The sequence below is a fragment of the Zeugodacus cucurbitae genome, chromosome 3, assembly GCF_028554725.1.
Source record: "Zeugodacus cucurbitae isolate PBARC_wt_2022May chromosome 3, idZeuCucr1.2, whole genome shotgun sequence".
In the NCBI taxonomy this organism is placed as follows: domain Eukaryota; kingdom Metazoa; phylum Arthropoda; class Insecta; order Diptera; family Tephritidae; genus Zeugodacus; species Zeugodacus cucurbitae.
In genome coordinates, this window is record NC_071668.1 from 40,359,974 (window position 1) to 40,385,589 (window position 25,616).

A 25,616-nucleotide genomic window follows, 5' to 3' on the forward strand; every position below is an offset into this window, starting at 1 on the left:
CACCGTACTGACGTTGTGAATTCACGGATTAATTAACCCAACCTATACGTATCCTATTTGTGCTGACGAGTTTGTTTGAAGTTGAGACAGGAAGACTTCTGAGGGCAATTTGTGTTTCGTCCTTTAGTCGCCGCATGGATTTAATAGCACTGCATTCTACAGTTCACCCTTGGCTGTTGTCCATGTTCCTTTCAAGCTTTATTTAAGCCTGCATTGCTATCATATCAAGTATCAAGTTTGGGACGCTCCCTCCGCTCACATTGCATTGAATTGGTAATTCGTTCGGAGGCCGCTTGTTCGTATAATGTGGTTAGCCGGCCTATAGTGTCCCTCATAGCATGATGGATTGATCTTCTTTTCCCATCTTCAAGCATAGTTACCAAGTTTCCGATTTGTTCGCCAAGTTGGTAGAATGCTGACATATTTCCTCCGGTAATATTCGCAGTGACCGTAGGAGTATCATTATCAAGTTTCTCTTGTTCGATACTTCGTACTGCGATATTACTTTCACGTCTGATATGTAGTGGCGGTGTTTTCATTATACTCGTAGTTGAGCTTCGCCTAAATGCTGTTGGCTCGTTTCAGTTTCCGTTTCCGTTATCATACTCATGTTTGTTTTGTGCTGTAGTTTTCATGTAATTGGGTCCCCCCTCAGGGTCGCTATCCCTGCTAAAGTTACCGAATGCCGCATCTGTCAGCGCCGATATAGTTGATTTCCGAGAAACGTTTCCAATGGGGTCTCACCAGGGTAGTACTGGGCTCAGACTCCGGCGTCCGTTTTGTGACACGTATGTGTTCCAGCTTTGTCGTTGACCATGAGACAACTTGAAATTGTACTGGAAGGTGTTTTTCAGCCGCTCCTACTTTGGAGACAGACGCTGACTACTGAGCCGCGCACTCTGAGTCAGACACTCATAGGATTTTTTGGGTTTTGACACTTAGTTATGGGCGGTGTTAATTCGCCCCATCACAGGGACTTTGTCGGGCCGATGTAGCCTTTTAAGCTACACCCTCCATCTCTGCTGCTTTGGTCGGGGACTGCTTATTGGATATTCGCAGCTAACCTACATACCTGGAGGCCGTTCAGCTATCCGCCACCTGCTGACCCCCACAGTAGCCCAAGCTAGTCCTGTGACAGCTAAAGGTGAGATACTACTGGAGCTTAAGAAAACACAAAAGGGAAGCACATAAGGATACAGAGAAGAGGTAGGAAAGTTACTCGGAGAACAGGCTCAAATCAGAACGCTAAAAGAAGAGATCACATTGGAAGTACGGGATTTAGACGATATCACAACAAAAATAGATATTACAGAAGCGATTCGTGCTGAAATTAAAGAGTTACAAGTTTTCAACGAAGTCTCAATCAAAAGGGTCAGACGAGCATATGCTGGCACCCAAACGGCAGTGATAAAACTTCATGCACAGGAAACAAAATGCTTATTAAATCTACAACGGATCAAGATCGGTTGGACAATGTGCAGAATTCGAGAGAAGACACAACTGAAAAATATGCTTCAGATGCCTGGAATACGGACATCTGGCGAAAGCATGTAACAACCAGCAAGATAGGAGTCGGTGAAAGATAGAATGCGGAGAGGAAGGTCACTTTGCGAAAGCATGTGTTAATAAACCCTCTTGCAATTCGTGTAAAAGCCGGAAATGCCCCTTATATGCAGCAGCAATCAAACTCAAAAGATGAAGATACTGCAAATAAACCTGAACCACTGCGAAGCGGCAAGGGACCTCTTGACGCAAACTGTTTACGAAATTGATATTGACGTAGCATTAATATGCGAACCGTACAAAAACAAATATTCTGACAAGTGGATCTCGGATACCACAAAAAAAGTTGTAATATGGGCATGCGGACATATGTAAGCTTATGCTGCAAGACAAACCATTAATTAACAAGGCCTACTATATAAGAGCTAAAATTGGTGGGATTTATTTCTACAGCTGCTACATACCGCCCAGTATACAGCTGAAGGAATATAAAAAACGCTTGACGACCTGATAAAAGAGACAATGACAACTAAACCTAATAAAATCGCAGGGGATTTTAATGTCTGGGTCCTAGAATGGGGCAGCAATTATATAAACCATAGAGGTAGTGCATTGCTTAAAGCCTTCGCTTTACTGGACGTTGTACTGCTAAATACAGGAATGCAAAATACATTCGAAAAGAACGGGCGTGGATCTATTATTGACATATCTTTCGCCTGCAGGGTCTTATTTCGACACGTAGATTGGCGGGTATGCGGTATATATATCCAGAGTGACCACCTTGCCATAATGATAAATATTTGCAAATACATGCGACTTCAGAGGGGATACAATTGCCACAAAAAGGTGCAAGTAATGCCTAAGACAGACATATGGTTTCTGTACTACGATGTGTACTACAATAAAAGCTAAAGAAACCATAGACCAGCATAGTGACACACATGTAGTATTGTACTATGTTTACATCCATCAGCTGATGCAAATAAATTCAAGCAAAATATAATTATGAATAACAGCAGGAAAATTGATCCTGACTTAGTTACGACTCCAAGCAATCTTAAAATATTATTGTCCATTATAATTATTACATATTAATAGGTACATACATATTACATATTTTCCACATCATTTTTTTAATTTTGTTTTTTGATTTCAATTTATATTGATTTTAATTTATTTTCTGTACGTCAAAATGTCATAAAACATATGATTGTGGCAGAAGAGCTTAAACTTTCCACCACAAAATTTCAATGGTTTCTAGAACTCTATTGTAGTACGGAACACCACCAGATTGAAACCCTGGATGAGGAAATATTCAAGCTTAAAATTTTACGGATCAACAAGCAAATTTGGTGGTAAAACACATTAGCACAGCGTGTGATGCTGCTATGAACAAGGCAAACCACTCGGAGAAAACCAGCATATTGGTGGAATAATGATATTGACAAAGTGAGAAGAGGATATTCAAAACAAAACGCAGCGAGCTTAAAAAAGCGATTAAAAAGAGCAAAAAGATGTGTTTCATGGAACTATACGATAAAGCAAACTCTGGAGGCAAACTCGTGGCGTGCAGCGTATAAAATCGTGATGTCTAGGATTAAAAGTGGTAAAGGACAAGTGCCCACCTGTCTATCGCTACTTCGAAACGTTGTGGAAACTCTATTTCCTCAACAAAGCCAGGACGGAGGGAATATATACCCAGAGGAGTCAATAGTCGTAAGGATTACTGATATAGAAGTAATACACGCAGGAGAGCGCTTCGGAAACTCTAAAGCAGTAGGCCTAGATGGTACACCGAATAGGGCTCTCAAAACGGCAATTAAACACAGACCAAAGATATTCACGGTTCTATTCAAACGATGCCTACGCCAAGCAGTATTTCTAAAGATATGGAAAGTTCAGCGGTTGGTGCTTTTGCAGAAGCCGTTCATATCGACCACTCTGCATGACCGATACGTTGGGCAAAATCCTGGAGCGAATAGTGTGCACATATATAGAAAACTACCTGGATGGTGTAACTGGCGGCTTATCTGAAAACCAATATGGTTTCCGGAGAAAGCGCTCGACTATTGATGCACTCAAAAGAGTATAGCAGAGAAGGCCATAGAAGAAGAAAGGTGGATGTACGGAACCAAAAAATACTGTGCAATCGTTACCTTCGATGTTAAAATGCGTTTAATTCAGACTACCACGGCCACATATACTACGTGCGCTAGAACTTGAAAAGGTACCAACTTGGTACTATCTATTGTTCATGATCAGGGATGGGCACCATGACAATCAAACAAACATCACAAAATGGGATTGTGTTAGGGCTCTTACTGTGGGACCAAGCGAATCAACGATCAAAAATATTCAGTCTGCTTGCAAAGGTTGAGCGAGCTAGTCAGTGCCGCACGATTACAAAATACGAATATGTGTTCGTGCTAATAAATGTAAAAAATTAGTGGTATTTTATATTTAGTAGAAATTGTATTCAATTTGGTTAATAGGATAATTTTAAATAAGCATTTTATGATATTTTACAATGACATAATCGTTTTTATTTCATACATATATGTAATACTAGCAGACCCGGCCACACGTTTTTGTGGCTAAGGTATATATTAAATTAAGTTGGTCCAATCTTGGCTTCGGCGACGATATTGATTACTCGAGGTTGATTTATGTTACGCAGCATGATTACAACTCACACTACTTTTAATTGCAAAGTACATGCAATTTGAAATAGTTTGGGATAATTGGCTACGTCATCCTGGTTTGTAGCTGTGTGAACTCTCTTGGACCGAAATTCTAAATTGTCGCATTAAGATCATCGATATCTTTTTTTTTACCACAAATATAGGTCATTCAATCAGTCATTTATGGTTATTGAGGTTTCATGTCAGGAAAACTTCACTTTCGAGTCAATGAAGTGACTGAAATCTGTCGGAAATGCTATTCATCCATCGAGGTGTCAACTGCCAACTACTTCTACAATCGTAATTTGATATTGTTGCAAAAAACACTCATATGTTAGTTGTTAATTGGCGATTCTTTATGTGTCGCCACAAATTAAATGATTTTAGGCATGCGATTAGCCCGTCAGTAACAGTTGATCCAGGAATAATTGGAAGAGTCTGGCGTAAATCACCTACTAACAGAATTCTGGCTCCACCAAAAACGTTTGTCGACAATCAAGATCTTTTAAAGTCCTGTGCAGTACCTCCAACGACTTCTTGAATATTTGGAAAATTTTCGTTAAAGCGCTATTTTTTGACGATTTTGCTGACTGGAGTTTCGTTCATTTGCAATTTAGGAGTAATTTCAAGGCCGAATGTGCCGTATGTTTGCCTACTAACAGGTGCCAAGTCGCCCCTATTCCCGTTAACCTTGGTGGTGAAAATGAGTGAAATTGGTTCTGGAATTACATCGGCCCTCATATACTATATATGATGATTTTCTATTGGACTTTATGTCGAATATATAGGTTGGACCCGAACTTAGCCTTTCCTTATTTGTTACAAATTGTTTTGGGCTATCGACACAACCTTATACAATTGAACTATAACATAAATATTTTAACAAAGCAACAATGACAACATTCAAAATATTATTTTTTTGTTTTCTCTTTTTATATTTTTCTTGTCAACTCGAATAAAATTCTCTTATTATTATCTTCCTCGCAATTTTTTCATATTTACTCACTTTCTAATCTTTTTCTGGCCTTCCACGAATATTTCAAGACTAAAATTAGCCAGATCGGTTTGGCTGTTCACGTTTTTTTGCGGCACAAACGAACAGCAATTCATTTTTATATTATATTATTATCAAGCGACATTTTTTTTTAATTCCGCACAGGACCATTCCCGTACCACCGTGCCCGAGTGACGCCTACAACTCTACAACGCATAGTTAGCCGCCGAGCGGCTTTTCAAAATTTTTAACTCGTGATTTCTTTTGAATGGAATGTCAGAATCTAATGAAGCGATCTTAAATAATAAATCATTTATTTCGATAAGGATTAATACTAAGGTATAAATAAAGAGCCTTTTCAAGTAGTGATATTTTAATTCATTTTTTTATATAAAATCGCTTATTGTGACAAAACTATAATAGTTAGAGGTATGACGTTTTTTGTAGATAATGAGGTGCGACGTTTTTTGTAGATAATGATAAGTTCTACAAAATTTTAGTACATCACTTTGTTATATCTTCAAAAGTTTTCGCAGCATTCACGATTAAAGAAATTTTTTGGTATTTTTTTTACATTATCGGAGTTTTGGTAAGGAACCCTATTTTTTTAAACTAAATATAGCCTATGTGACTCAGGGATAGTATAGCTTTCCAACGGTGAAAGAATTTTTCAAATCGGTTCAGTAGTTTCGGAGCCTAACAAAAAAACAAACATTTCCTCTTTATAATATTAGTATAGATGAGGGTCAGTTTCCTTTCTATCTCATCATAGTACTGTGACAATGCGCACTGGAGTTTTGTCAGCGTAGGTGAAATCTAATCCACAATGGCCTTAAAATTTAAAACTGTGTTTAATGAGGCCAGTATATTATTCGCTGAACCCCTAATCTTATTCCGAATAATACCCACTGCCCCGTAATGCTTTACGCTGCCTTCATAAGGTTCGAAATATTCGTAGGCGGTCATCGCTGCTTGCCTCCACGAGATATATTCCTCTTGTTTACCATCAAACTCTGGCAATGACTTGACGAGGTCTAACGTCTGACTACACGATTTTCCCTGCACTATCGCAATTTTCTGGTAGCTTTCTACTTCAGGGGTCGTGATCTTCAATGCACTCATCTCGTTCCTAACTTCACTAATTTTTTCATCAATAACCTGGGATTGTTTCCATTGAGCGGCCTGTGCCGCCAATGCGGCTTCTAACACCACTTGTACCTGTCTTGCGTCCATACCCGTTTCTGTTTCCACAACGTCTGCCACACGTAACCTGCTAGGTTCCTGCACTGAGTTATCGTAAAGCTCTTTATCGTAAGGGGGGTGGCTCATTAGACCCTGAACAAACTAACACACACAAGTATTTTTCACTCAAACGCGGCGCAATCGTTAACGGCCACCAAAACAATAAAAAAAATAAAAAGAAGATTACTTCACTCTTTATATAATGCTGCTTTATTAATTTAACAAATGATGACGATTGGCTGTGCCATTCACTTCACATGATCTTTTTCACATGATTTTTTCAATAAATATGGTAATTCCGTTGCTCTGTGGCTGGGTTGTTGATTGTTGATCGCTAATTTTCCTCTTCGTGACCCACGTTGGGCGCCAGTAAAAGATGTACGCTGTAGTCACTGTATGAGCCGGTCGTCGGACGCGGCAATAATTAAACAAGTTATATGTTTGCAAGAACTCTTTATTGGCCAGGGACGTGTGCTGCGGCTTAAGCTCAACTTAAAACTAAACTAGCCCAATACCTTACTTAACCATTAAACCCTAAGAACGCATATTCAGTAGTCGACGCTGCCGGCTTTGACGTCTGCGTCGTGCTTACTCTGCTTCATACAATTGGTGATAGTGCAAGCAACGATCGCTGGTCAACTGTTTACGCAATCGGCTATTGACACTGTTTATGTAATCTGATATGTGGTTGCTTTATTGGCGGTCGTTGCCCACACAATCTGCTGATGCGGCAAGATGTTCTATTGGCCTCACCACATTCGTACCCAACTGGAAATTGGGCATTATGTGTTAACTTACATATGTATATAGTGTAGTACGATAATATATGTATGTATAAAATAAATATAATAAGAAACACCTAAATGGCATGATATTTTCAATAAATATGTAATATAATTAATGATTTTGTTATTAAATTCTCATTTGGGATTTTGGTAGAACTAACCGAAAATAGCGGGTATAGTTTCTGGGCTTTTGTGGGTCGCAGTACTGAAAGTGCACGTGGAGTTTTGGTTCGCAGTTTTGGGTCTTTCATCCGTACCAAGAACAGTACTGAAAGTGCACATGTAGTTTTGGTTCGCAGTTTTGGGTCTTTCATTCGTGATTGTACCAAGATCATTCACAGAATTGTGCAAGAGGTGTATATAAATTGCTAAATGATGAATGTAATGTGCAAGAAAGGGATGAACGATCACACGTACACAATAGTTTCGGGTACTTTTGTCAATTCGCCTTTAAGAATCGCATAGAAACTTTCATTGAGAGTGCTAGTACCACTCCCTGGCTTTTCACCGAAGAATTCGCCGGTACCTGTCTTGCAGGGATGTTTATCGGATTGTTAAGAATGCTAGCAAAAGAAGGAGGTGAAGAATTGAAAACAGGTGGTATTTGTGCCTTATGAATATTTACTGCTTCACGAAAAGAGCATTTATTGTCTGTTTGAATTGTTATTATTTTTTTCATTTGAATGAACGTTGGACACAATTGGCTTGAGACTGAGTGGTCAGCAGAACAATTTACACAGAGAGTGCGAGTACAGGGCGAGGGATTGTGTGTTGGCAATGCGCAAGTATCGCAGATCGGAATTTTATTGCAGCGTTTTTTGTATAGCCAAGTAGTTGGCAGTTTTTGCATCTCATAGGATTTGGGTAGTAGGGTTTTACCTTTGTTTTATACCATGATACATCAATCTGTTCAGGTAAATGGTAGCGATCGAAGGTTAGAAGAACAACGCCACTTGGAGTCGGTTGCCCATTTATATATTTTGGGAATTTGTAAGCCGATGTAACACCCTGTTCTTGCAAATTTTCAATTATTTCATTGTCTGAGATTTCATTTAATCATGGAGCGACTTTTGAAGAATTTAAATTTCTATGGAGCTCAATTTTTACACCGCATATGCCAATGAGCTGTTTGTTTCACTTGAACTCACCACGATGTATTTTGGGCTATCTTTTATTGTTGTTGGTAAAGCAGGGAATACATCTGCTTTCGATAATTGGGTGGCTTCTTTCTTTCTTTTTCGTTGGGGACTGGAGGTTAATAGGGCGAACCTATTATTTTCTAGAGCGTTCCCCAGGGGACATGTTTACACTGTTTTTGTAAGATTAATGAAATTCACTAAATAGGAGCTCGTTTACTGAAAGAATGAGGAATTTGATAAAGAGAATTGTACTAACGAGGATGAAATTTACTGAGAGCACAACCTTTTGCGTCGAGTGTCAGTCGATGACTGTAACTTCAAAATATTGGATTAGTTCCTTGCCATTTTGTTTGCGACCAGGGTACCAATTTTCAATATTTAGCTCATTTGTGAGGTGTATCAACGTCACGGCCCTTTTTTCAAAGTTAATGGCAAGGATAGCCATTTTGTTTTTTTACGATAGCCCCCATTTAATAAAATGCAGCCGGAACTACTTACAAAATAATAAAAATAAAGTTGACTTTAAAAATCGTCGCGTAAGTTGGTTCGATATAGTCCATTTTTACCACAACACGTGCGGGATGGGATAGATACCGAGAGCTGCAGAGGGAAGCGAGACGCATTTGCAGACAAAAAAAGAAAGAGGCCGAAATGCGTGAGTACGAAGAGCTTGAGAAGCTGGCAGACAGAGGGAATGCTCGAAAATTTTATGAAAAAATGAAGCGACTTAACGAAGGTTTCAAGACCGGAGCATCCTCATGTAGAGACCAAGGTGGTAATCTGGTAACCGATGTCCAGGGCATACTGGGATTATGGAGGGAACACTTCTCCGACCTGCTGAATGGCAGTGAGAGTACAACACCAGAAGATGGCGAACCCGATCCCCCAATCGATGACGATGGAACAGATGTTCCATTACCCGACCATGAAGAAATTCGAATAGCAATTACCCGCTTGAAGAACAACAAAGCAGCGGGGGCCGATAGATTACCGGCAGAACTATTCAAATACGGCGGCGAAGAACTGATAAGGTGCATGCATCAGCTTCTTTGCAGAATATGGTCGGAAGAAAGCATGCCTGACGATTGGAATCTCAGTGTGCTCTGCCCAATCCATAAAAAGGGAGATCCCACAATCTGCGCCAATTACCGTGGGATCAGCCTCCTAAATATCGCATACAAGGTTCTATCGAGCGTATTGTGTGAAAGACTAAAGCCCACCGTCAACAAACTGATTGGACCTTATCAGTGTGGCTTTAGACCTGGAAAATCGACAACTGACCAGATATTCACCATGCGCCAAATTTTGGAGAAGACCCGTGAAAAGAGGATCGACACACACCACCTTTTTGTCGATTTTAAAGCTGCTTTCGACAGCACGAAAAGGAGTTGCCTTTACGCCGCGATGTCTGAATTTGGTATCCCCGCAAAACTAATACGGCTGTGTAAATTGACGTTGAGCAACACCAAAAGCTCCGTCATGATTGGGAAGGACCTCTCCGAGCCGTTCGATACCAAACGAGGTTTCAGACAAGGTGACTCACTATCGTGCGACTTCTTTAACCTGATGCTGGAAAAAAATTATAATAGCTGCAGAGCTAAACCGAGAAGGTACAATCATCTACAAGAGTGTACAGCTCCTGGCGTACGCCGATGATGTTGATCTCATGAAGCAACAACCGCGCCATTTGTTCTGCTTTTTCCCGCATGGATAAGGAGGCGAAGCGAATGGGTCTGGAGGTGAATGAGGACAAGACGAAATATCTCCTGTCATCAAACAAACAGTCGGCGCATTCGCGTCTTGGCTCCCACGTCACTGTTGACAGTCATAACTTCGAGGTCGTAGATAATTTCGTATACCTGGGAACCAGCATCAACAACACGAACAATGTCAGCCTCGAAATCCAGCGCAGAATAACTCTTGCCAACAGGTGCTACTTTGGACTGAGTAGGCAATTGAACAGTAAAGTCCTCTCTCGACGAACCAAAATCAAGCTCTACAAGTCGCTTATCATTCCCGTCCTGCTTTACGTTGCAGAAGCTTGGACGATGTCAACATCAGATGAGACGACACTAGGAGTTTTCGAGAGGAAAATTTTGCGTAAGATTTATGGTCCTCAGAACATTGGCAACGGCGAATACCGCAGACGATGGAACGATGAGCTGTACGAGTTATACGACGACATTGACATAGTTCAGCGAATAAAAAGACAGCGGCTACGCTGGCTAGGTCATGTTATCCGAATGGACGAAAACACTCCAGCCCTGAAAGTGTTCGATGCAGTACCCGCCGGAGGAAGCCGAGGAAGGGGAAGGCCTCCACTCCGTTGGAGGGACCAGGTGGAGAGCGACCTGGTTACACTTGGGATCTCCAACTGGCGCCGAACTGCGAAGGAGAGATAGAGGTGGCGCACTATCGTCGATTCGGCTATAACCGGCTAAACGGTTGCAACGCCAATCACATACATACATACATATTTTTCCTAATACCTTCCAAAAAATTAATGTTAAATTCGCCTCTCAACACTTGAGAGTAATACGGTCGCTTCTGGTATTGTATAAGAATTAAACAAATAATAGGAACTGCGTTTCAATGTGACCTGTCGTCACGACTTTATTTTTACCACTGAATTAAGTCCGCAAGGAGCGGCAACTATATGACTGCTTGTCAAGTAGGCTTATGTACAAGAAATGCAATAATAATAACTGCGCATCAATAGGTAATGCACTTTATGTAGATGCGAATAGATGCGCTTATACTTAACATGTAAATATGTATGTAGACTAATTATGTTTTCGGGAGTAGAGCATACTCATGCTAGCGGTGTGCATATGTATAATAGGCTGCAGTCAGCGTCGCTAACATATGTACGTACATACGTATGCATATATGGCAATAGCTGAATGCAAATAACAAAAGGGAGAAGAAATAACGCTACAATCAGACGAAATTTGTCCATAGCCATAACGTTTGCAAACTTAGATGGGGATTATACCCTATACGATATCCAAATCTCGAACATCCTCCCCGGCTGAACCCTCGCGGTTCAGAATTTCTTCATGTAATCCGGTTAGCCTTACCACCTTTTGTACTGGACGTTGACAGTGGCGTTTGACGTACATGCCTTCGTTCGTCAACTGATCTCCGTTGTATTCGATCGTAATGACGCGGACAAGGCCATCGTTGCCAGGATGGGTGTCCGTGATACGACCCATGTGCCAACAAGCGGGTGGCAAATTTTCGTTTCGAATAAGTACGACATCTCCTACTTGGAGGTTTGGTTCAGGCCTCATCCACTTGCTACGACCCTGAAGTGAATTGAGATACTCATTTTGCCAACGTTTCCAAAAATGCTCGAACATTCCTTGTAAGCGCTGCCAATAATGGAGGCGGTTGTGGGGTGTATCTGGTAGCGGAGGCTCAGGACGACAATTGATTGGTCGCCCAATTATAAAATCACCTGGCGTTAAGGCTAGTCCTCCTTCGGGGTCATCATGTAAGGCTACAATTGGTCGTGAATTAATACAAGCTTCAATCCTTGTCAGAAGCGTAAATAGCTCATGATATCGCAATGTCTGCCGGCCCATAATTCGAAGTAAATGCTTCTTTGCCGATCGCACCGCGGCTTCCCAGATACCACCATGATGTGGTGCAGCGGGTGTAATGAACTTTCATTGAGTACCAACATGAGCAACGTGTTGTTGCGCGTATGATGATACCCACTCCTCACATACCATGAAGACATCATCTATGGGAATCAGCAATCAATAAGTTAGCAAATGATCCCTTGGGAATAATCATCGGATGTCGTTGTTCGTTGGATACTTCTGCATTTCGGAGACGCCCGCCGACTCGCAAAATGCCTTCAGGGTCCACATATGGGTACAGGGCTAACAGGTGATTTCGACTGTCTAGCATGGAATTTGATTTAAGAACATTAATTTCTCGTCTATATGCCTTACCTTGCGCTTGTTTAACAGTTACAAGCAGAGCCCATTCGTACTCTTCTGCTGTCACAATATTCGACCTCTGACCCTTGTAGCACGGAAGAAAACGTCTTAGTCGCGCTGTTGTATTGAGAACACGACTAAGTATGCTGAACTTCTCAACGAGGAGAATTCTCTGACCATACGCAGAAGTCGTAAGCAATTCATTATGATCCTGCCGAATGGTTACAAGAGTACGAAAAGGTTGGCATTCCAGAGTCTGTGCTTGGAGTTGCTCCTCCGTTAGTTCGGGCACAACTGAATCCTCTTGGAAGCATATGTAACGACAAGGTGGACCTGTCCACCATAGCGGATGATGCAGAAGGCCTGTAGGCGTAATTCCTCGACTCGCACAATCGGCCGGATTGTACTCGGAGCGAATGTGTCGCCAACATTCTACCTTGGTGTGGGCCTGGATGTATGCAACGCCATTACCAACGAACTGTTTCAAAACTGACGGTTGTTTACGAATCCAATGCAAAACTATAGTTGAATCACTCCAGAGTGTGTAAGGGACGTTGTTTAAACGGAGCGCCTTTGGCACATGACGTAGAGTGATTACCAGTAGGTGGGCAGCACAAAGTTCCAAGCGTGGTATAGTAATCTCTTTCACAGGTGCAACCTTGGTTTTTGCAGTAACAAGTGCCATGTTAGAATAACTTCCCTGTGTTACGCTATTCACATAGATAACCGCAGCATACGCCTTTGAGCTAGCGTCACAAAATCCATGAAGTGTACAAAATGCATGAGGGGACATGCTTAACCAACGCGGTACACGGACGCGCGCTAGTTCACGAAGACCATTTCGAAATTCGAGCCACTGGTCTTGTAATTCTGCAGGCAGTGGAGTGTCCCAGTTAAGATCCTTCCTCCACAGGGTTTGAATAAACATTTTGGCCAGAACTACCACTGGCGCTAGTATACCAATTGGGTCATACAGCCTTGCAACGTCACTTAAAATACTACGCTTTGTTGGTAGTGTATGTGAGTCTGCAATGCTCACCTTAAAAAAGAGCTCGTCGCTCAACGGATTCCAGTGTAAGCCTAACACGGTGGCGTTGGAATCGTATAATACAATATCGCTCCTGATTTCTCTGGATCGGTGATTGCATCAAGTGCCTTGGCGCAGTTCGAATTCCATTTGCCAAGAATGAACTGACCTTGTCGAAGGATTGCGTCGACATCATGAGCACAACTAACAGCTTACACCAGAGAGTCGAAACTTTCCAAATAGTCGTCGACGTAAAATCCATCCAGGATACTCTTTCTTGCTGTAGAAGCACGGTTTTCGTCCTCCACAATGTTGTAGTTATCTACAGCACATTGCCGGAAGGAGCGAATCGCATTGTATGGACTGCTTGTCATTCCATACGTTACTGTAGCAAACTCAAAGCTACGTAGTGGTTCGACTGGAGATTCCCGCCACAAGATGCGTTGCCATTTACGATGCAAGGGATTGATCTCAACCTGTCGAAACATTTTCTTGACATCGGCTGTTATAGCTACACGATAGCGTCGAAACCGATGAAGAATATCAATCAAATTGTCCTGAAGCTGTGGTCCCGAAAACTGAGTGTCGTTCAATGACACTCCACTTGTGGTTTTGCAGGACGCGTTGAATACCACACGAAATTTACCTGTCACCGCGTGATGGGGTATGTAATAGCATTGAGTCGGGTCGATGCAATCGTCCTTCACTGGACTCATGTGACCGAGTGCTATGTACTCTTGCATAAACATGATGTATTTATTCCTGAGTTCAGGGTCGCCAGCTAATTTTCGCTCAAGGTGGAAAAACTGACGGCGCGCTGCTTGATACGAATCTCCTAACACTGGAGCATTCGGAAGAAACGGGATTTGTACACTATAGCGTCCACTTGCCGTGCGACGTACAGTGTCGATGAAAATCCGTTCACAAGGATCTACCGAGAGTTCGTCGACAGGACCAGCGTCCAGTTTGTCCAGTTTCTGATCGCCAATGCATTTACTAAGGGTTAGAGTGTGCGTCAAATGATTTGGAGTGTTGACCATCGCGGGGCCAAACACAACCCAACCGAGGCGGGTGCAGGCGGGTGCAGAGCGCGCACGGTTCGTCATGGGGTCCCGCAGCAATCCCATCGGCAATTAAAGCGGGCCAAATATCTGCGCCAATAAGAAGATCAATTTTGGCAGGAGTGCCAAATGTTGGATCGGCAAGCTGGAGTCCAGAAAGGTGATCCCAGGCGGAGGAGTCGACCTTGCATACTGGTGTCATAGTCGTAATCGTTGGTAGGATGTAGACTTCAAATTGCATCGAGAATGCCTCGTCGTTGAGGGATCTCAATCGCACAGTTGTAGAGCCCTTTGTGTAAGCGGCTGCATTGGCGCCTATACCTTCTACTCGGATCTGCCCCGGAGTTCTACGAAGGTTCAGAATTTTAAACATGGATTCACTGAGGAAGCTCACCTGAGATCCGATGTCACATAATGCACGGCATTCATAAGGCCTTCCATGGCAATCCGAAAGAAGCACCTTAGCCGTCGCAAGCAAAGTGGTCCGGTCATCTTGTGCAACTAATGACTGGACCTCATCCATATGTCATTGCTGGCGGGAATACACTTGCGGTCCAGTAGAAGTGTGTTTCGCCGCAGCACCTAAGCTTAATGTTGATGTAGAGCCTGGCGTTGTTACCGAAGCTGCTGATGGTCGGGATACACTCGTATCCGCTATATTCTCTACAGGTTTCGTACCTGTACGTCGACAGAGTAGCGTGTTATGCCCTTGCTGGCAAAACGAACACACACCAGAAGTACACTGATGAACGGTATGTTCTGAACGTAGACAATTGAAGCATACAGCTAAACGCCTTACACGGTCCCAGCGTTCAGGGACCTGCATGTTCCGAAACTGAAGACACCTTATTAAACGATGATTACCTGAGCACTGAGGGCAACCAACATTGGCAGCGGGTTCGCTTGTAAATTGAGTACTATTCGTTGCGCCCACGTGCGCCTTAACTATACGAGAAGCGGAACGCCTATACAACGGTTCTGTTATAACGGTATGTGGGGCAAAGGTAATATTTTTGGCACGTCGTTCGAGGAATAACAGTAAATCCTCCAATTTCGGTATGCTCACAGTTGTAAGGCTCATTCCCCATTCATTCCGTGTCGTTGTTGGTAGCTTCGGCAAAAGTACAGGAACTACTATCGCATCCCAGTGGTGCACTGGAATGTCCATAACAGCAAGTGCACGAAATGAATTGCGCACACAATCCACAATTGATCGCAGCGTATTCGATGATTCTGCTGGGTTGTTCGCTAGATCAAGAAAGCTCTGCACATGTGTTTCTGACAGTAGGCGCGGATTATCATAACGGCGCTTTAGCTCGGACCACACCTCGTGGTAGCCACCGGTATATAATCCTCCAATCATCAACACTTTCTTGATCGACACACTGGCGTAGCTTACCCAATTTATATGCAGGATCCAAATCAGTTCGATTATGAACCACCGGTTCGAATAGGTCCTTAAATGCCAACCAGCTCGTTGGCCTTCCGTCAAATCGTGGAATTGTTACCGGATCCAGCCGCATGTCTGCCACGTGATTAGCTGTCGGTGATGTAACCTGGACGGCAGTCTGGGGGTTTAAGCGGCGCTGCAACGTGACGCACAATGTGGTGTACAACGATTCAGTTGTAGCAAATAACTCGTCGTGAGAAGCAATTTCGTCTTCCTTCGCCTTGCTGACCAGATCAAAGTGGTGATGTACAAAACGATCGAAATGTTGATTTACTCGGCTGAGTAAGACTTCACACTCCACTTTATCCGGATCGAAATCTGCATTCTGGATTTCCTTTCCAAGGCGCACAATTGAATGGTGTGCCGATGCACGTAAATTCAAAGAGGCCATCATACACTAACACTCAAAACAGGTGGTCGCAGTTCCTCACAGGAGGCACCAAAAATGTATAAGAATTAAACAAATAATAGGAACTGCGTTTCAATGTGACCTGTCGTCACGACTTTATTTTTAGCACTGAATTAAGTCCGCAATGAGCGGCAACTATATGACTGCTTGTCAAGTAGGCTTACGTACAAAAAATGCAATAATAATAACTGCGCATCAATAGGTAATGCACTTTATGTAGGTGCGAATAGATGCGCTTATACTTAACATGTAAATATGTATGTAGACTAATTATGTTTTCGGGAGTAGAGCATACTCATGCTAGCGGTGTGCATATGTATAATAGGCTGCAGTCAGCGTCGCTAACATATGTACGTACATACGTATGCATATATGGCAATAGCTGAATGCAAATAACAAAAGGGAGAAGAAATAACGCTACAATCAGGCGATATATGTCCATAGGCATAGCGTTTGCAAACTTAGATGGGGATTATACCCTATACGATATCCAAATCTCGAACAGGTATGTTATCCCTTTACAGCTCGGGAACCTTAAGCTCAAATAGTGTGAGCTATATTAAAACCGCGGAATTCGTTTCTTTTTTAATATTATAAATTTATTATTTTATTAAATAAATTATTAGATATTTTTAATAGTAGTTTTGTTGAGGCCATTGTCGTAGATGAGTTACGAAACAACACAACAAATAATTTTAATTTGATCAAGGGGTGGGTAATTAATATAAATAGTTTAAGACGGTTGTGGCGATTGCTGTCACACTCAGGATTCCCCTACCTTAAGACAAGACGACTATGTCAGGACAGCTTAGAACATTTTTTTGGTCAGATTAGAAGTTGAGGAGGCACTAACACCTTTCATGTTCTCTAGCTTATTTAGGAAATCATGGGGTTTACGTTACGTAAATATCGTGACCAAAGGAAGCTACAGTATTGTCAGAACATAGTAACAATGTTCTTCTTAATGTGTTTGGATTTTCAGGGCTTACCAAGGTCCGAACACTCCATAGTTAGATCCATCACTCTAGATAGTAGTTTAGAAATTAACTTTTTAAAAGAAAATTAGTTTAGTTATTTCTGCGGCTATCTCTATTTGAAAATTTTCAAAAAGCACACATGTCTAAAGTAATTGCCTTATTTAGGAGATGAAAAATCAAATCGATAAATGCAACTTACTTACTACAGTCTACAACTTTGCTTCCAATAGATGTCTCTAGGGTCAAGCACTGGTCGATTAAATCGTTTTATATCGATTTTGGACATTTGTGTCAACATTAATCCAACAAAATATTTGTAGAGATCTGTTTGCATCCCAAACTTATTCTCAACTGAAAATGTCAGCCGAATTTTCGACATTTGCACGGAATACGCATGCTGCCAGAAAGATGGCCAAAAGTAGTAGCTAGCGACGGCCAATATTTTGAATAACATTTTTGTAACCGTTTTTATACAAAAAAAGCCTTAAATTAAAAAAACGGCGGAAGCAATGTTGTAGACCTAATAGTTAAGCTGCCTAATCAATTGGTTGCATTTATTAATATCTTAGAAACCAAATTTATTGACGAATTTGACAGAAATTGTCACAAAATAGGTGTAGAAGATATCATTTTTTCTAAATTTGAAGATATTATGCCCTTCTTGTGTTGTGAAGACTTTGACCCAAAGGCAGTTATTGCTATTTTTATTAGAATTAGCATTTATCTTGTAACTAAATTTTAATTAGAGATCTTTCAGTCCCCAATTTTAATAATAAAATTTTGAGTGTTTCCCATTTCTAGTTTTTTTATCCTTCTTTTTTATACTCTCGTATCAAAAGTTGCTACGAGAGTATTATAGTTTTGTTCGCATAACGGTTGTTTGTCACACCTAAAACTAAAAGAGTTAGATATAGAGTCATATATACCAATGTGATCAGGGTGACGAGTAGATTTGAAATCCAGATGTCTGTCCGTCTTGACGAAACTTGGCACAAATATTCCCTGGCACCATAAGAAGATCAAGTTCGAAAATGGGTAGAATCGGACCATTGCCACGCCCACAAAATGGCGAAAACCAAAAACACATAAAGTGTCATAACTAAGCCATAAATGAAGATATAAAAGTAAAATTTGGAATAAAGGATCGCACTAGGAGGGGGCATATTTGGATGTAATTTTTTTGGGGAAGTGGACGTGGTCCCGCCCACAAATGGGTTATTTGTATTTAACTCGCAACCAACAGATAAAGCTATATAAACCAAACTTTCTGCAGTCGGTTCCCTTACATACCCCACCACACACCATGAAAATAGTTGAAATCGGATAATAACCACGCCCACCTCCCATACAAAGGTTAGGTTGAAAATTACTAAAAGTGGGTTAACTCACTAACGAGAAACGCCAGAAACACTAAATTTTGCAGAAGAAATAGCAGATGGGAGATGTACTCAGATTTTTTTTACAAAATGGAAAATGGGCGTGCCATCGCCCACTTATGGGTCAAAAACCATATCTCAGGAACTACTCGACCGATTCGAATGAAATTCGGTATATAATATTTTCTTGACACCCTAATAACACGCACAAAAAATGGGCGAAATCGGTTCACAACCACTACTACTTTCCTTATAACTCAATTTTGAAATCCATCTTATTCCTTCACTTTATGATGTAAACATAAGGAACCAATGAAGATGACGGAATAAAACTTTACACAATTAGTACATATCATCTCTGGCTTCACTTGTGAAAAAATTGTCGAAAACGGACCATAACTTTTCAAGGCCCCAGATATCGAACATGTTGAACTCAGCGCCTAAGGATAAATTTTAACCGAAAATATGGGTAAATCTCTCAGATATCTCAATTTAATTCAGAGGAAATTGTTTTCTTCTAATAGTGTGTCTCTGTTCCAAAAATTATTAAAATCGGGTCATAACATTTCGATATACCTCATTGTAGGTTTTTCAAAGGTATCTTCTCCTAGCTCCCATATACCTAATTATAGGTTTTTAAAAAATACGGTGAGCTTTATTCCGCATATACGTATTGGTTAAATTTCTTCAATAAATTGCGAGAGTATAAAATGTTCGGTTGCACCCGAACTTAGCCTTTCCTTAATTGTTAGTGATTACAATAGTCAAATATTATGTTTTTTAGTATATAGAAACTCTAAAGTTAGGACTTAATTTTTAGATTAGATGAGGATTAGGGTATTAATTAGGGATATATTTGTAATAAAAATTGATATTGCATGCTGTGATATTGTAGAGATACAGTTTTTATTAATTTTATTTGTTATTAATTAATTAATTAATTGTTTCTCTTTTATTTCGATGATTTTTTTATGTAATTAAATATTTTTATGGGTGACATAGGCCTACTGGGGAACCGAGCACTCAAAAATAACTTCGGTAACGCGACCTTTTGAGTACCTCATAGGTGATGTGGAAAATGCAAATTGGGTGTTTACTTTATAATATAACATTATATATAATATATACAATTTTCTCTTTTTTCAGATCTAGCAACAATGCGAAATGTTATAAAAACGCAAATTTAGAGGCACTCTAACACTGGAATAAGTTGGATATCCCTTTATCCCTGATATCAATAACAGAGATAAAGAGATGTCCAACTCTCATTTCATTGTAAGTGAGAGCGCAATATCAAACGTCAAAACCTCCTCGACTTTGACAGTTGGCTGGATGGAGGAGGATTTGACGTTTCGCAATTGGAAAACTGAACTTAAAGCAATAATTATGAATGGAAACGTTTTGTGATCTGCAGAATTGTTTTGTGATCTGCAGCATCGGAATTTTAATTTTCCATTGAAAACATTAAACAAATGTATTAATTGGCAGTTGATTCGTATTAATTCACTTTATTTACCACTCAAAGTTCGAAAATCGGTTTTTTAATATACCATAATATCGATTTTAATAGGTATTATTTACGTATATTAATCGTTAAGTTGGTTATTATAATTTAAATGACCAAAAATTTGTATTTTCCCTGATCTGGTAACAAAGCAAAATGTTATAAAAAACGCAAATTTTGAGGCACTCTCACACTGGAGTAAGTTGGGTCCCTTCTTAGCATGCAAGACTTTTGAGACACTTAAGCGGGAAAGGCACTTAAGTGCCTCGACGTACTTACCAAGATTTTTCTCAAATACTCAAATCAAGTGGAGTGTGGCCGGCACTTAAGCGGGGATCACTGTAATATGTAGTATTTGCATGTATTTCATTACAGAACACTTGGCTTGATTTGGAAGTCTGTGGATTTTAGAATTCTAAATTTCGTTGACATTTTAACTGTTCATTCCCATTATGACACTATTCCAGTATTGCCTGGATCTTGTTAATCTTTAATATATATGAATCTTCAAAAATAAAAAAGGTAAGATAATTAAGCCAAAAATTATTTTTTTCACAACAATTATTTTTTAAAAAGGGTTTAATAAAAAAAGAGCGCGTGGAGTCCCTACGCGCGGATGAAGTTATACAGTATACTCTCGAAAAGTAAATTCTCAGAAAGTAAATAATCGCGGAAAAGTTAATCACCTTTAAGATTACACATGCACCTCGAAAAAGTAATTTTTTGAATTTACTTTTCAGAGAGTGTGATAAAAAATTCGAAACGAAGCAAGCAGCGTTTTTTACGATGTTGCAAAAACACTTACTCAAATCAGTTGTCAGACTTTTTGAATTGTCGTACAAAAATGGTCAGAAAATATATTGCAAAAGAAAAAAAAGGAATATTTAAAATTTTCTCTCTTCATAGTAAATACATATGTATGTATGTACATAAATGTAAATATGTTTTTCATGTAAATCCATATCGCTCATTTACTTGAATAGTGTCACAACTCAAAAAAGTCGATTTTTCAGGAGAGCGATTTAGAGTTTTCAATTGTCTCTTATTTAGCAAATATAGAAAATTCCATCAGTTTATTGACAAATCTAGTGGGCTGTATTATATTAAATACAATGTTGAGCATAAATGGACCAAATGGAGTGTACTAATGTTTTTTCTTGGGCATAAACCTGACCCATTTTGAATTGTGTCGTTATTTGTGAAAAAAATAATTCAATTTCGCCGTCATAAGTCAAAAGCGTCGTTTTTGTTGAAAAAAATCAATACGAAAAATTTAATTACTTTTCACAAATATCGTTGTAATACAAAATATGTCGTTCTTTCTGAAAAGAAAACCAAATTCACTCTATGACAATATGTGTTGTAACACAAAATATGTCTCTCTTTCAGATAAAAATCCATGCCTAATTCTGGCACAACTGAGAAGTGTCGTTATTGTAGTTAAAAAATAATCCAACATAAAAAGTTTAATAACGGCACATTCTTATTTCACGGTTTATTTTTCTACGGATCGGAATGAAATTTTTATACAATATGAAATTGTGCACATTTCTGCATACGCAACTCAAAAATCGTGTTTTTTGAGTTGTGACACTATTCAAGTAAATGAGCGATATGTTTTATTGAAGCAAATAAATGAATGATTTTTTTAAGTTTAAAAATGCATTTAATATTATAAAAACAGGTAATTTATGTATATATTTGGAAAAGTAAATTATTCGAAAAAGTAAATTACCCAAAATACCAATCGATTTACTTTTCGAGAGTATACTGTACTTCTTAGTGATATTCCAAGAAATGCATATCATTTTGTATGAAAGAAAACTAGCGAGAGACACTTTCTTAAATTCACATTTTATAAATTTATTATGCACATTTAATAAACCAAAGTCCAAATCAATTATCATTTCTGGGTTCTGACGGATTGATATCTATAATATTTACAATTGGATTATGATAACTAAAATACGATATGAAATGTCTTACATCTATTTTATCTATATTTCTCGCAAATACCGCATCAATAGTCGTACCTAGGGATGGCAAAAATTTTTTTTTAATCGATTAAATAATCAAATGATTAATTGCAAGATATAAAAAAATAATTGCAATTAATTGCAATTAATGTAAAAAAATCGATTAATCGATTAATTCCAATGTTTGCAACTTTGCGTAAAAATAAAACCAATAAAATATTGGAGACTATATTCTTATTTCTATTTACCTATGCGCGCTGCCCCCGCCACGATGTAAAAGTCGTGCTTGGTGATTTTAACGCCAGGGTGGGTAAAGAAGGTGTCTTTGGCACAACAGTCGGAAAATTCAGCCTCCATGACGAAACATCGCCAAACGGCCTGAGGCTGATCGACTTCGCTGGGGCCCGAAATATGGTCGTCTGTAGTACCAGATTCCAGCATAAGAAAATACATCAAGCTACTTGGCTGTCTCCTGATCGAAACACGCGGAACCAAATCGATCACGTTGTGATAGACGGAAGACATGTCTCCTGTGTTTTAGACGTGTGTACGCTCCGAGGACTAAATATAGACTCGGACCATTATCTGGTCGCAGCGAAGATACGCACCCGCCTCTGTGCAGCAAAGAATGCCCGTCAACAAACACAAGGAAGGTTCGACGTCGAAAAGCTGCAATCGCAACAGACAGCCACGAAATACTCTACTCGACTTGCACTCCTGCTCTCTGAGAGCACTCATCAGCATCTCGGTATAAGGGAACTGTGGAACGGCATCTCAAACTCACTGCGTACCGCTGCAGCCGAAACAATTGGTTTTCGGCAACGACAAAAAACAAGCTGGTACGATGAGGAGTGCCGTCTCGCAGCGGAGAGAAAACAGACTGCCTACCACGCAACATTGCAAACGACCACAACACGTGCGGGATGGGACAGATACCGAGAGCTGAAGAGGGAAGCGAGACGCATTTGCAGACAAAAAAAAGAAAGAGGCCGAAATGCGTGAGTACGAAGAGCTTGAGAAGCTGGCAGACAGAGGGAATGCTCGAAAATTTTATGAAAAAATGAAGCGACTTAACGAAGGTTTCAAGACCGGAGCATCCTCATGTAGAGACCAAGGTGGTAATCTGGTAACCGATGTCCAGGGCATACTGGGATTATGGAGGGAACACTTCTCCGACCTGCTGAATGGCAGTGAGAGTACAACACCAGGAGATGGCGAACCTGATCCCCCAATCGATGACGATGGAACAGATGTTCCATTACCCGACCATGAAGAAATTCGAATAGCAATTACCCGCTTGAAGAACAACAAAGCAGCGGGGGCCGATAGATTACCGGCAGAACTATTCAAATACGGCGGCGAAGAACTGATAAGGTGCATGCATCAGCTTCTTTGCAGAATATGGTCGGAAGAAAGCATGCCTGACGATTGGAATCTCAGTGTGCTCTGCCCAATCCATAAAAAGGGAGATCCCACAATCTGCGCCAATTACCGTGGGATCAGCCTCCTAAATATCGCATACAAGGTTCTATCGAGCGTATTGTGTGAAAGACTAAAGCCCACTGTCAACAAACTGATTGGACCTTATCAGTGTGGCTTTAGACCTGGAAAATCGACAACTGACCAGATATTCACCATGCGCCAAATCTTGGAAAAGACCCGAGAAAAGAGGATCGACACACACCACCTTTTTGTCGATTTTAAAGCTGCTTTCGACAGCACGAAAAGGAGTTGCCTTTACGCCGCGATGTCTGAATTTGGTATCCCCGCAAAACTAATACGGCTGTGTAAATTGACGTTGAGCAACACCAAAAGCTCCGTCATGATTGGGAAGGACCTCTCCGAGCCGTTCGATACCAAACGAGGTTTCAGACAAGGTGACTCACTATCGTGCGACTTCTTTAACCTGATGCTGGAAAAAATTATAAGAGCTGCAGAGCTAAACCGAGAAGGTACAATCTTCTACAAGAGTGTACAGCTCCTGGCGTACGCCGATGATATTGATATCATCGGAAGCAACAACCGCGCCGTTTGTTCTGCTTTTTCCCGCATGGATAAGGAGGCGAAGCGAATGGGTCTGGAGGTGAATGAGGACAAGACGAAATATCTCCTGTCATCAAACAAACAGTCGGCGCATTCGCGTCTTGGCTCCCACGTCACTGTTGACAGTCATAACTTCGAGGTCGTAGATAATTTCGTATACCTGGGAACCAGCATCAACAACACGAACAATGTCAGCCTCGAAATCCAGCGCAGAATAACTCTTGCCAACAGGTGCTACTTTGGACTGAGTAGGCAATTGAACAGTAAAGTCCTCTCTCGACGAACCAAAATCAAGCTCTACAAGTCGCTTATCATTCCCGTCCTGCTTTACGGTGCAGAAGCTTGGACGATGTCAACATCAGATGAGACGACACTAGGAGTTTTCGAGAGGAAAATTTTGCGCAAGATTTATGGTCCTCAGAACATTGGCAACGGCGAATACCGCAGACGATGGAACGATGAGCTGTACGAGTTATACGACGACATTGACATAGTTCAGCGAATAAAAAGACAGCGGCTACGCTGGCTAGGTCATGTTGTCCGAATGGACGAAAACACTCCAGCCCTGAAAGTGTTCGATGCAGTACCCGCCGGAGGAAGCCGAGGAAGGGGAAGGCCTCCACTCCGTTGGAGGGACCAGGTGGAGAGCGACCTGGTTACACTTGGGATCTCCAACTGGCGCCGAACTGCGAAGGAGAGAGACAGGTGGCGCACTATCGTCGATTCGGCTATAACCGGCTAAACGGTTGCAACGCCAATCACATACATATTCTTATTTCAGACATTCAAATTGTGTTCGTATATACACAAAAAGAAAAACGGAAATAAAATTAAAAAATTGTATTAAAAATTCATTTGTCTTAGCATAAAGGAATATATATTCATTGAAGTCAAGCAAATTTAGAAGTCTGTTCAACCAAGTTTGAAGAAAAAGCAATTTCGATAAACGTATTGTTGTCAAACGATTGCGTATTTCGGTCGCAGTTGCACCCGCTTTTGAGAAAAGCCGCTCAGCTGGTACTGAGGTACCAAGTAGATGACAATACTTTTTTGAAAGTCCGTACAGTTTGGGTAAACGGTTTTCATTTCTTCCCAAGCCTAAATAGTTTTTCGACTTAGATCTAATACCTGACAATTCAAATAAAAGCTCAATTCATCTTGTGGAGATGTAAATCGTTGTCCTTCCTCCTTCTTTTGTGCACTAGAGTGCACAAAATGGTGCCAGTGTCATCATCACTTAGTGAAACATTGTCTTTACTCCTAGATTGCAGAGTCTAATTTGTACACATATATTTATATATAACTAGAAGAAATTTAAAATATAATACCGATTGCTCCAACTTACCACCAATTTCCAGGCTACAGTTGCATGCTTTAATTTTAAATGCTGCAACATATTTGATATGTTATTAGAAAATTTTAAATTTTTGCAGCAAAATTGACATTTAACGTAGTTATTGCTTATTTTATTAAAAAAATTTCCACACTTCGCTTTTAAC

The 25,616-nt window shown here is 40.4% G+C and overlaps 2 protein-coding genes across 2 annotated transcripts; both read right to left on the reverse strand.

Annotated features, from left to right (window-relative positions):
- Positions 1-13,533: 13,533 nt before the first annotated feature.
- LOC128920314 (uncharacterized) lies at positions 13,534-14,823 on the reverse strand. Its single transcript, XM_054227393.1, has 3 exons — positions 14,777-14,823; positions 14,418-14,729; positions 13,534-14,317 (listed from the first exon to the last, which is right to left on the reverse strand). The coding sequence occupies exons 1-3, from the start codon at positions 14,821-14,823 to the stop codon at positions 13,534-13,536; spliced, it is 1,143 nt and encodes a 380-aa protein (XP_054083368.1).
- Positions 14,824-14,908: 85 nt separating this feature from the next.
- LOC128920315 (uncharacterized) lies at positions 14,909-15,745 on the reverse strand. Its single transcript, XM_054227394.1, has one exon. It carries the CDS (start codon positions 15,743-15,745, stop codon positions 14,909-14,911), a length of 837 nt encoding a protein of 278 aa, XP_054083369.1.
- Positions 15,746-25,616: the final 9,871 nt, after the last annotated feature.

Bases quoted from the DNA above. Each gene is read 5' to 3' on its own strand.
- LOC128920315 (XM_054227394.1), bottom strand. From the start codon at position 15,745: ATGATTGGAGGATTATATACCGGTGGCTACCACGAGGTGTGGTCCGAG.
- LOC128920314 (XM_054227393.1), bottom strand. From the start codon at position 14,823: ATGGAAGGCCTTATGAATGCCGTGCATTATGTGACATCGGATCTCAG. The intron at 14,730-14,776 runs GTGAGCTTCCTC...GAACCTTCGTAG, and splicing joins TATGTGACATCGGATCTCAG to AACTCCGGGGCAGATCCGAG. The intron at 14,318-14,417 runs GTGCGCGCTCTG...TCTAACCCTTAG, and splicing joins GCGGGACCCCATGACGAACC to TAAATGCATTGGCGATCAGA.